General features: G+C 40.2%; 1 protein-coding gene across 1 annotated transcript; it reads left to right on the top strand.

The window, feature by feature from the left end:
* Positions 1–907: 907 nt before the first annotated feature.
* Positions 908–12,844, top strand: ARRDC4 (arrestin domain containing 4). Its single transcript, XM_012438729.2, has 8 exons — positions 908–1,214; positions 5,906–5,972; positions 6,182–6,329; positions 8,293–8,395; positions 9,400–9,656; positions 10,152–10,314; positions 10,877–11,031; positions 11,409–12,844. Exons 1-8 carry the CDS (start codon positions 908–910, stop codon positions 11,463–11,465), a joined length of 1,257 nt encoding a protein of 418 aa, XP_012294152.1. The 3' UTR covers positions 11,466–12,844.
* The last annotated feature ends 160 nt before the right edge of the window (positions 12,845–13,004 follow it).

Raw genomic sequence — 13,004 nt, 5'->3', positions numbered from 1 at the left:
TCCAGCTATTCCAAACAGCGATACTGCGGAGCATAAGAGAACTCCTCAGGGGATGTATCAGGTTTAGAAACACAGCCCTCATTTTTCTTATCTGTGGCTCTTACATAGGCTGGGAATTCTGAAACCTGGGAGAGGTGGGGCTTGAAAACCTGGAGGTTAGAAGATTCCAAGTCGTCCATTAAAGTCTCGATGAGGCAGTCCCACAAGGTCTCAAAAGGAAACATTGCGGAGTTCCATTTCCCAGAGCATCTACTTCCTCTCGAGTATTGCAGATGTAATCATAAACACAAGCTTGTTACAGCCACAACTACTTCCTCTAGGGAGAACCCAGTGACTCCTGCAAAGTCCTTACGCTACTAGAAACCCCGCCCCCGTTCGTAACTATGGGAACCGCTGACACACTGAGAGCCGGAGATACCCTGTTCCGCCCCCTCCCTGACAGATATTGTTTCCCACTGTCTGTCCACATGGGCGCACCGTCTCACTATTGGCCAGAGCCCCGGGACTGCGCCTGACCTCAGCCAGTAAACGGCCTGTGCACGTGCACCCCAGAGCCTCCCGATTGGCCAACACTCCCTGATCACGCACGGCCATCCTGCGCCAACCCACGCGTGAGAGCGCCAATGAAATGACTCAGTGGCCATCAACAACGAATCAGCAAGAAGCAGGGTTCGCAGGAGACCTATGGCCGCCCGCCGGGGGTGGGCTATCCCGGCCCCTTTCCAGCCCCCACTGGGTTTGTTAAAGCGACAGGCCTCTTGGCGAGGCGGCGCTCCACCGGGTACCGCACGGCTGCAGCGGCGGCGTCAGGTTGCTGCGGGCGCTTGTGACAGCGGCGCCGCTGTGCTCGCGACCCCGGCTCCGAGCCTCTGGCGACCTCAGGGGCAGGGACGCGTCGCCGGGCGGGATGGGCGGCGAGGCGGGGTGTGCGGCGGCCGTGGGCGCCGAGGGCCGCGTGAAGAGCCTGGGTTTGGTGTTCGAGGACGAGCGCAAGGGCTGCTACTCGAGCGGCGAGACGGTGGCCGGGCACGTGCTGCTGGAGGCGACCGAGCCGGTGGCCCTGCGCGCTCTGCGCCTGGAGGCCCAGGGCCGCGCCACCGCCGCCTGGGGCCCTAGTACCTGTCCCCGCGCCTCAACCAGTGCCGCGGCCCTGGCTGTCTCTTCGGAGGTGGAGTACCTGAATGTGCGTCTGAGCCTGCGGGAGCCCCCGGCTGGTAAGCGCGGGCAAGCGCTTGGGGTTCCCTCGCAGGCTGCGGGGCCGGGGAGGGGCCCAGAGGCCGCGCGCCGGCGGGATGCCCACCTGGCAGGTGAGATCAGGATGGGCTTCCGGAGGTGGGGTCCGGCCCAGCCTCGCGGGCACGGGGAGACAGCGCGCTCTGGGTGCGCAGCTCTGCCTGGCGCCCTGCCCCTGGCCCGCCGGGCCTGACTGGGACCAGTGGCCCCGGATTTTCTAGGACCGCGAGAGGAGGGGGCCATTGGGTGCCGTGGGAACCTATGATTGGACAGTGGGGGATCCGTGGGGCTTGGTCCTGTTCCTGATGGCCCGAGGAACGGAGGGTGGAACCGGCGGCTCTGGGGTTCCCTTCTGCAGTGCCTGTGTCTTATGGCCTCCACTCCTTCCTATCCTGGACACGATAAATGGTTCATGATGAATTAGCAGAAATTTGGTTTTGGGAAGAGGGAAGTAATTCTTGAGGGGTAGGAGTCCAAAGGAAGTGTTTCTAGACCTGACCATCATGCTTGGTTTCCCTCTTCTGGGCAACTTAAGAGTTGTGCCTCTACCTGATATTGCTACTCTGTTTCCTCCGCAACCTCTTCCTCCCCATCCTCCTCCTCTCCTCCTCCTCCCTTCCTCTTCCCTTTCTCTTCCTCTCTCCTGCACTTCTCTCCACTCAAAAGGCCTTTAGAAACTAGGGCATCTGGACATGTCTGGATTTCCCTTCTTGTTCACTTTGGGGAAGTCCAGTTCAAGGTGTTGACATTTCCAGAAGTACCCATGTGGGGACACACTACATGAGTCTTTCATTAATATTAGATGCCAAAATTGGATCCCTTTAATCAAGAGAATACTAAGAACCATGAGTCTTACCCTTATTTCATGGATGGAAACTATTTTAAACTTTTACTTTTTTGCCACGAGCTTTTATCTATCAAATAAAATAATGGTACATACCTCCTGTCCTTGAAGAGTAAATGCATTATATCTAAGCCCGTGCTACGTCTTACACAAAATATAACAGAATGTGTGGTTCTGCGTTACCCTGCTGTGGACACAATGAAGTCCTCAAGGTATGTGATTATCTGAGTGATCCCAAAATTGTAGTAAGGAAAACCATATTTGGAACCCAAACTGCCTTTTTGGATCAATGGGAACTATGTGTTAGCGATAGTTCTTACTCCTTCATGCACAATCCTCGGTATGGCTTTTAGGATCAGCCCAGGCATGCCTCCCCCAGTGGAAGCAGACAACACAATTTTCAAGATGGCTGAATGGAGTGAAGTCCTTTGGGAGAGAGAGACATACATTGATTTTTGTCCAGGACTTTGGACTCCATCTCTGGGCCTATAGCTACCAAGTAAATAGATGTAAAATTAAAAGCTGTTGAGCCTGGGATTAGCAATAAAAAAAAACTGCTTTGGTAAAATCTGAACTAACAAGTAGTTTTTAAATTCACACGTCATGTTTCTTCCTTCTGATGGAACAGAATGTAAAAACCTAGACAATCTGAAAATCTTCACCTTGTTTTAGAATGTATCGTAGCACATATTGGCAACAAATATATTTTGCAACAAATATATTTTGCTTAAAATCATAGTCTCTTTTAGTTGAGGAAAAAAAAAATCACCCCTAATATCTATAGCTTGGAAGAAGTTAGCAACTTGACACAGTCTAGATTCTGGGGGTCATTTAATTACAAAACCTGGCTGTGTTTCAATCACCTGAGATTTTTAGAAATCCGTATCATGTAGCACTGGGATCTATTTCCACAAATGCTCCCCAGATAATTCTTTGACATCCTTAATCTAATCCAACTACTTGCTATCACTGTGATTGATTTTCTTCATATTTTTATTGAGAAATTGTAGTAGAAAGACAAGACAGAGAGAGTTGGTTTCAGTTCTTGGTCACCCACCAGCAATGTGACCATATGTAAGTCCCTCACCCCTCCTGAGCCCCAGTCTCTGCCTCTGTAATGGTCTTCTGCATCCCATGGCTCATCAAAACCTATAATTATGAGCTTTGACTGTAAGACCATTAGCGATGGAAACATCATTCTGTGACTTCGTAGTGCTCAGTATACAAGACAGAAGTAATGAGCAGTTGGGGCTGAAGCAGAAATGGGCACATGGTTCAGCTTGTGAACCTTTGACATTAAAAACAATAAAAACAAAGATTGAATTCCAAATATTGTAACCCATCTGTATCAGTTTTTCCATTTCTTTTTCCTGTTTATGTTTTGAGATGGTTAAAAGTCTCATTTTAAATGATACGGTTCCTATGTCAATTTATTTCTTTTGTTTGTTTGTTTCTCTTTGAGACAGTCTTGGCACTGTCACCCACCCAGGCTGGAGTGCAGTGGCGTGATCTTGGCTCAGTGCAACCTCCGCCTCCCAGATTCATGTGAGTCTTCTGCCTCAGCCTCCCAAGTAGCTGAGATTACAAGTGCACACCACCACACCTGGCTAATTTTTTGTATTTTTAGTAGAGACAGTGTTTCACTATGTTGCCCAGACTGGTCTTGAACTCCTGACCTCCTGATCCGCCCACCTCAGCCTCCCAAAGTGCTGGAATTACAGTCAATTTGTTTCTTAATGAAAGGGGAACTTCATCTCTCTCTTTCCTCTTTAATATCCTGGGCAACTCTGTTGCCTAAACATGCCTGCCATGCTCTTCCTCATGCTGTTCCCTTCTCTACATTTCCCTTCCTACCTGTCTCCATTCCAGCCCTCAGGTCCTGAAGATGTCAGGGCCACCCATGTTCCTGTGTGGATGCCCTAGGTTCTAGCACTCTGTGGTCATTTCTTGTGTACAAGCATGTAATCTTTCCTCCTCCGGTCTATTTGAGGATTATCCACAGTGCCTGAAATCTAAGCACTATAAATTTTGAACTCAAATGAAATGCATTTTTAAACGTTTGTAAATACTTGGTCATGTTCTGTAATCTATTCAAATCAGAACTTTAGCCCAGCTCTTTGAGGAGCACTGGGATTGCCTTGAGCCTTTCACTCCACAGCTGTCAGGTCCAGATGCCTCCCTGGGCTCTGGTACTGTAGCTGTGCTGTAACCTTCCTGAGCACACCTCAGCCACTGGGGCTTGCCCTGCCACTGTCATTTAACATGATCTCATGCCCCTGTAACTTGTTTTTCACTTTGCCTCCAGTCACCCACCTGTGGAGTATTCGAATGAACTTAAGTGGCAGGTGTGTTACTTTTTTATCCCCGCTAATGTTAGCACATTAAAAATCAGGGATAGATTCAAAAGACTTAATGGGTCAATAATATGTTCCTGTTTTCTAAAAGTACAAGGTTGAAATATCAGCTGACTTAAGATCATAAAATAAAACTCCATTTTTTATTTAAGGGACAAAACATTCTCATTTCACTACTGATTGCTTTTCTTTAAAAAATTTTTTTGGTGAATGGTTACAGTAGAAATCTTCATTTGAATGTCAGATGACCAGGCAAATCTCAGAGTTCTAGCTCTGTGCTCCCATTTCTTCCTCTTATTTATCCTATCCACAGTAAGGGAATTTAATATTAAATCTGAGCATGAAATGAAAGGAGTGTTTAAGTCTCTCAAGAGAGCCCCCTGACCAACCATGAAAGCAATGGAGTCTACTCTGCATCTGAATTAAACGTTGTCTTGGTGCCTTCATCAGAGGTTTCAGTGGTGCCTCTGGCCTTACACAGTCTCTCCACACCCTGCATTTTGGCCTTCTCACAATCCAGTGATGATAAGCTTTTGCATGAAATAAAATGGAGCTGGTAACCCATAGCTGCAAAAAGGTCACTGGCCATGCTTGGTAAAGCCCTTTCTGTATGCCAAGTTAGCCACCAAGAAACTCTGTTACTCTGGAGAGCTCAAGGATACATACATGACTTACTTAATAACTTGTCTTGTTGGTTTGGCTGTTTTGTGTTATACCCAGTATTAATAATATTCATAAAGTTTTCACTTCCTTTTCCATCTCTGCTCAAAAATACTCAGTGTGATGTTTCTGGTATACCCAAAATAAATCTGTCTTTTGCTAAATTAGTTTTTGGTCCAATTTAATGCTGGTATTTCCTATTAGTATAATAGAATGGAGGTAAACAGTTGTGATTTTTACATAAACACACACACATATACATATGTATATATACACATATATATGTATGTTGGCATTCTGAGCCTTCACACTTTAATAATTGGTCTATTTGAGAATGGAATATATGTGTATATGTATGTGTGTTGTGGTACTTGGCAAAAACTGGCCAGATGCAGTAGCTCACGCCTATAAGCTTAGTGTTTTGGGAGTCCACAGTGGGAGAATCGTTTGAGGCCAGGAGTTAGAGACCAGCTTGGGCAATATAGCAAGACCCCATCTCTGCAAAGAATTACTAAAAATTAGTCAAGAATCATGGCACATGCCTGTAGTCCCAGCTTCTTGGGAGTTTGAGGCAGGAAGACTGCTTGAGCCCAGGTAGCACTGGCCTGGGTAACAGAACAAGACCCCATCTCTAAAATACACACACACACACACACACACACACTCTCAAATTTAATTCTCTAGAACTTTTGGAGTATGCTGCTATGCTGCATTTTGTAGCCAGAAAAACTTCCTTAAAAAACTATTTACATTATGAAAACTATTGATCTAATTCTAACCATTTTTCATTAAAATAAAATATAATCTCTTGTAGGTGAAGGCATCATTTTATTACAGCCTGGAAAACATGAATTTCCATTTCGCTTTCAACTTCCATCTGAGTAAGTGAAACTATATCATTTTGTGGTTGTCTTTCTCTGCAATATGTCCATCCAAATGTGTCAGCACCAAGTATCTTCTGATTCTCAAGTATGCATGTTTATACTGTATAGTCCCTAAATAGACTTACTCTTTTTTTTCCCCCCAACTTAAAATATTTTAAATCATGCTTTTTTTGGAACTCATAATTAATGTATTTGGTTTGTTTCAGACCTCTGGTCACCTCATTTACTGGGAAATACGGAAGCATTCAGTACTGTGTGCGGGCAGTGTTGGAACGACCCAAGGTACCTGATCAGAGTGTAAAGCGGGACCTCCAGGTTGTAAGTCATGTTGATGTCAACACACCAGCATTATTAGTAAGTTCTTCCTTTTTCTCCTCCTCTTCCTCCTTCCCTCCCTTCCTCCTTTCTTTCAATAGTGGGATCTATATTTAGCCAGTTTACTGATAGTCTGTCCTGTCACTTTCTGATGGCTTGGAAAACACAATCTTGTAACCCAAAGGCATTCACTATAAATATATGATTCTAGGTTGGACAAATTACAAATTGTGTGTGTTAATACTATTGATTATGTTGTCCCTGCTGTTCAGGGCTTCTTTTGCCAAAAAGTTACACAGGCTTGAAATGCATTAATAAGGCTTAATAACAATAATGCACACACAGAGAGTAGTTACTTTTACCAGAGCGGCCACATTTACAGGACTGGGGTATTCTAAACTCCTCAATAATAGCAGGTTGAGGAACAGTAATTATGGAAGAGTATTAATCATGCTCAGCCTGTTATTGAAGCTCAGGCCATTATGCTATGTATCCTTCCATTTTGCATGTCATTTTCTAACATTAAGTAAGTGCATGCAGCTGCTGCCGAGATCCTTTCACTTATCATTTCCTTATGACAGATTTGGCCACATTAAAGCATTGAACTTCTAATAATCACCAGAAATACTGTAGACTGATAAGAAAGATCAGGCTATAAGTAACAACAGAATAGGCAAGATGGGAGCTAATGAGCTAGATTCTTTTATCTAAACCCATATTATCAAAATAATATAAAATTATACCTTGTACTTTCATGATAGCTACTAGGACCTAATGGTTCTTCATTTAAATATGAATGAATGATTTTTTTTTTACTTCATAGAAAATACTGAGATAATTTAAACTTTCCATCATGATACTGATGTGACAAAGATGTATTTTTCGTGTTGGAGGTTTCTTTTTCTAGCCTGTGTTTTTAAAGACAAGGAAAAAGCTAGCAGTTAAAAGTTGTTGTTTAAGACTTATTTTCACATGAAAAAGAAATAGAATTTACTTTAATGTTCACCTTTAGATTATGAAAAGATAGCAGATATGTGGTTATATGGCCTCTTGTGGTCAGAATCATAAAATAGCTAGCACCCAGCTGGCCTGGATTATAGCTGTGACTTTAACAGCTGCTTTAAAACCAGTTTTGAAAATTGGTGATGCTAAGTAGCTTGTATTTTTAAAAACTACTTAGAATTGGGAGGTTAAATATTGTTAACATTTTTATGACCATTGTGGGAATTGATTTAAAGGGATTTATCTTTGCCAAAAACAGACACTGTTGATCCTTTACTGTTCTTTATATAAGAAAAAATATATTGCTAGTAACTGGGTCTTACAGGAAGCACTGGTGTGTGTAACTTGTAAACTGAATATTGTAAATCTTGTAGTAATTTCTCTTGACACTGTAGAATAGAATACTATAGTGAGATAGTATGTTTAATAAGCTTTTCAGAACTGTTAACACTACACGTTATTGCACTATTATACAAAGCCCCAAAACCATTCCAAATTAAGGACACCTGAAATTTCTGCTTGATGATGCATTTTGAAGTAAGTGGGGGGAAAGGCTGTTTGCTTATTCCATTTGTTAAATGCCAAAATAAATACAGTGTTCTGATTATTGATTTTTCTATCATTTATTCTTCCACCTGACTTTTATATATATAGTCTTAAAAATAGTTCTGTCATGTTTATAAGTATTAATACAGCTTTTGCCTTTTTTAAAAAAAGATTGTATATTATTTCCTGGAAATATAATGACTTCAGGGTAAAATAAGATGGTGTCATGCTAATTTTTAAATGTGAAAATTCACTAAGTTTTCCTAAAAAGGGAGTCTTAACACCCTGTCTTTTTGTACACATTTTGCCTAATATGTTATGTGAGGATAAGAAAGTTTCATTCATTTTTTGGTATTTCTTTATAACCATTCTATGAAGAAAGATATAATTTTAAGTTCTATGAGTACTCTGGAGTGGTTTAATTAAGGTTGTTTTATTGTTTGAAATTTTCAAGACCCCTGTATTGAAAACGCAAGAGAAAATGGTTGGCTGTTGGTTTTTCACTTCTGGTCCAGTCTCACTGAGTGCCAAAATTGAAAGAAAGGGATACTGTAATGGTAAGCAAAATGCTTGAAAGTCCAAATGAAAGATTTCATTCATTTTCTTAGCTAATTTTAAGTGATTTTAAATAGTGTTTTTTCTAATTGCATGAAGTATATAGTATTTTAAAACATGAATAGTGATACTTTTTTATATAAATAATTGATATTTAAATATTTTTAAATGGATGAATAGTTTCCAGTAAAACTCCTGTCTTTTTCTGACTTTGATCCTGTTACTTTAGTAACACAGTATAACTAGAGGAATGAGAAAATGCCAGCATCTGATTTTAATGTTGCAAAAGAATCTCCAGGATTGTATTGCTCAGAAGAGAGCTATTGGAGTATGAAATGCTATTAGACATTCTGATTCTATGCTGGCTTGATATATGCAAATACATGGGACTAGAATGTAGAATATTAACAAACGTAACAGTCAGATTGTTACTGGAATTGCCGTTAGTGAAGGGCCCATTTCCAGCAGTGGATTTGGCTCCTGCTCCAGGATTCTGACTTTGTCAGAAAGGAATTCGGTATGGAATGGTATGGTGTGGAGCCATAACATTATAAAACTTGCCTAATCCATCTGTTGATTCTTTTTGTACCTTAACATTATTAATTCCTTAAAAGCAAAGGCTTTGTTCTCCTGTTGGGCAGATTTTAATTTGATAAGTACTAATGAGTTTGTTAGTGATCTTTTATACTTAACATAGTCCTGAATCATTTATTTGTATGTCTTATTCTAATTTATATAGACACTGGTCATTTACATATCTTTAGAATTGCTAATGTAATATTGCTACATTAGAAAAGTCAATAATGCAATAATTAGAAAATAAGGTCTACACAACCTGCAGTGAATTTTTATTTCTCTGGCTTGAATTTACAATATGTTTTCCATCAAAGCTTCTGAATTTGTTAAAGTGATGTTGGAACATTTTGGCTATGTGGTCCTAATCCATTGTGGTGAGAACTTTTTGAAGAGTCTGAATTCTCCCTGTTTTTTTTTTTTTTTTTTTAAGGAGAAGCTATTCCAATCTATGCAGAAATAGAGAATTGTTCCTCTCGTCTGATTGTTCCAAAGGCTGCTATTTTCCAAACCCAGACATACTTGGCTAGTGGAAAAACAAAGACCATCCGACACATGGTTGCCAATGTGCGGGGAAACCACATCGCTTCTGGGAGCACGGACACGTGGAATGGGAAGACTCTAAAAATTCCACCTGTTACTCCATCCATCCTGGATTGCTGTATTATCAGAGTGGACTATTCCTTAGCTGTAAGCAAAGCTCTTTAAAAAAAAAAAATATGTATGACGGACCCTAACTGGTATCATGTTACTGTGCATATGTAGAGTTGCCTATAAAAATTTCATTTTATTTCAGCATTAACACCAGTTGGGGACTGTATGAAGATTGGTCCCTATTTTTAGTAAAAAAACCTGTTCCCCACAGGGGAGTTAATAAAATAAGAGAATTGAGGTGCATTAAGGGATGTTTGCTATATTGAAAACATATCCTTAATTTTCTATAATTATTATGTAAGCCATGCGAACCTACAATGATGCATGTTAAGGACACAGTGCTCTGTCTCAGGGCATTCACTGTGTTTTGTATACTCTTCATTTGGTTTAAGCAAGGTAATTGAAAATTGTGATGGGAGTGGTGGCAGGTGACAAAAGCATTTGTTTTTATGATAAAAGAAATAAATTGGGCTATCTACTGGAGGTATAACTTATATTTGTTCTTTCTCTCTTTTATTTTTGGCATATTAGGTGTACATTCATATTCCTGGTGCTAAAAAATTGATGCTGGAACTGCCATTAGTGATCGGTACAATTCCATATAATGGTTTTGGCAGCAGAAACTCCAGTGTTGCCAGCCAGTTCAGTATGGATATGAGCTGGTTGACACTGACCCTGCCAGAACAGCCTGAAGGTAAAATATTTTAGCGTTCTTTCATGATGAAGTTTTACCTAGAAAATACCTAAGAACAGGATATATAAAGCTATTAAGTACTCAGATGTTAATTAGTACTGCTACTGCAGCTACTGCAGCTATCTTTATTGCTACTACTAAAAAATCATAAAACATTATTTCTGGGAGGGACTTTGCAAGTTTAACCTTATGTAGGATGCAGAGCTGCTGATGGCAGATTCAGGAATAAGATGTACATTTCCTAATTCCTATTTGTAATAGGAAAACAATGAAAAATAGTCAGAAGTATGATGTGTTATATATTTTCTGTAGTCATTTTCAGTGATATTCGGTTACCTAGACTCAAGAGACATATCTCTCAAGAGACTCTAATATAGTCAGTAGTGGTTTAATAAAAGCAGAATCTATTTTTTATTGTAATATGCATAAACCCTTGCTGATCAGAGGGAAAGAATGCCGTATTTTTATCTTCAAATTTAGCTGTTTCTTGTTTTTATAAGAGCTAAAAATTGAGATTAATTTTTGCCTGAATTTCTTAACTTCAACTTCATTTCTGTTTCAGCACCACCAAATTATGCAGATGTGGTATCAGAGGAAGAATTCTCTAGACACATTCCTCCTTACCCTCAACCCCCTAACTGTGAGGGAGAAGTATGCTGTCCTATGTTTGCCTGTATACAAGAATTCCGATTTCAACCCCCACCTCTTTATTCGGAGGTAAGCAAAGCAAAAGAAAATTCTACTTTTATTGTATTATTTTAAATAATCATTTTTTTGTTATCCATTTATTAGAGTGTCTTGATGACTCATAATTAGTAGGGGTTACATATAAATTTGTTTTTACAGTGGTAATAGATTATTACTGATGCATTTGTCAGACTTTTTTACTATTTTCCTTGTGATCTATGGCATCATATACAGTATTGTGGATTGCCTTTAAGGTATGTTATTTGGCCATGGAATATAGAGAACTTTGCCTCCTGGGACTTACTAATAATAGGCTTTGACCAACGTGGCATATAACTATCATATAATTAGAAATAGATACTAGAATCATTTTAAAGAATGCTACAACACTGATCTCTTTTTTGCAGGTTGATCCACATCCTAGCGATGTAGAAGAGACCCAGCCTGTTTCTTTCATTCTCTGAACATATTTCAGAAATCACTGTGTTCATCATCAAATTAGAATGTTGATTCTTTTCCTTCTGCCTTTTTGGGAAAGAGAGAGGAAAGATTAACTTAACATAAATGAACATCAAGACTGAAGGCAACAGAAATTAAAGAATGTGAGAAATTTCTAGTGGGCCGACAGGATTGCTGCACAAGTTTATATGATGGTCATATATATATATATATATGTGTGTGTATATATATATATCCCTGTTAAAAAAACAGGATGAAGATGTGCAAAGTCTCAGAATGTAATGCAAGTCCTGATGGTTATACAGTAAGTGAAAGGGTGCCTGTGCTGACCTGAGAGAAGGGAATCTATAAAACAGTGGAAACACTGTGGGAATTTCTCATGGTGTTTTAAAGAGTGGAATGAAGGCGATATGGAACTGAAGGAGTAAAGACTTGATTTTGGAGAAGGTAACAAAACAAGGTTGTGCATGAATAGGAAAATGGCCCACTCCAAATACGAAGTGAGACCCTGAGGTTTTCAGGTCTTTCTTCATGATTTCCTACCATGTTCAGGCCTAAAGTCATTGAAAATATCTTTTCCTGAGATCATGGTCATATGAGGTCCTAATGAAGAACTACAATTTTCATTCTTTCAATGGTAGACTAAAATGCAGTTTATAAATTGGCAGCACAGTATTATGAAACCAAGGAAGGGTTTCTTGAAAAGCTTGTCAGTTCAGAGCGGAAAGATGAATTTCAGTGTGAAGACACGTTTTGTGGAAGGCTGTACTTTTTACCCCCTTTAAGTACTTTAACAGGATATATGTTTGATTTTTTTCCTATCTTATTTACCTAGGAGCATGTCAGAGAAAGAAGGGAGAGGAAAAAGTTGCATCTGCAGGATGCCTTCATAACTACACAATCCAAAATAAAAGGCCTTTTTCTAACCTACCTCTAATGGGGTTATCAGACATGTTTTTAAATCTCTTGGCCTGAGTACTCTTCTTTGGAGTTGCTGCTGTTTACAGCAGCAGTCTCATCTCATCTATCACTAAATCTGAACCCCTGGTCCAAGGGGAAAATTCAGAAAGTTAGCATTAAATGGAAGTAAACATATGTATACCTAAGGGAATGTCAAATACCAAACCAAAAGAAGGTAGGAGTCCATTTTTTAAAAAGATGCAACTTTCATTCCTATCCAGAGACTTAGGTTTACTGATGGCAGTCGCTGCATTTGTACATTATTCCAGTTCTTCAGTAATTCTGTTTAAACTGTGATTTTCTTTATTATGTTGGTGCAATATTTTATTATCATTTAACCTCAGGATATTCAGACCAACAGGATTGTGTTGCTGCTAAAAGTCTGAGCAGTGTTTTACTGTCCCCAACTCCCTTCCTACATGGTCACATGTTCACTTGCTTTTCCTTCCATCTGTTGGTTTTGTGAGCTGAGAGCATCTCTGGACACGTGGAAAGGAGCCAGGGATTCCTGTGATAGAGATTTTGGACCAGCAGAGGACTTCGGTTTTCTTCATGTCCTAAGGGTTTGATCTAGAAACCCTGGT

The sequence above is a fragment of the Aotus nancymaae genome, unplaced genomic scaffold (genome assembly GCF_030222135.1).
Source record: "Aotus nancymaae isolate 86718 unplaced genomic scaffold, 86718_ANA_hifiasm-v0.15.2.pri h1tg000014l, whole genome shotgun sequence".
Taxonomy (NCBI): Eukaryota; Metazoa; Chordata; class Mammalia; order Primates; family Aotidae; genus Aotus; species Aotus nancymaae.
The sequence above is the reverse complement of the archived record's forward strand: the minus strand, read 5'-3'. Positions and strand labels throughout refer to the sequence as shown.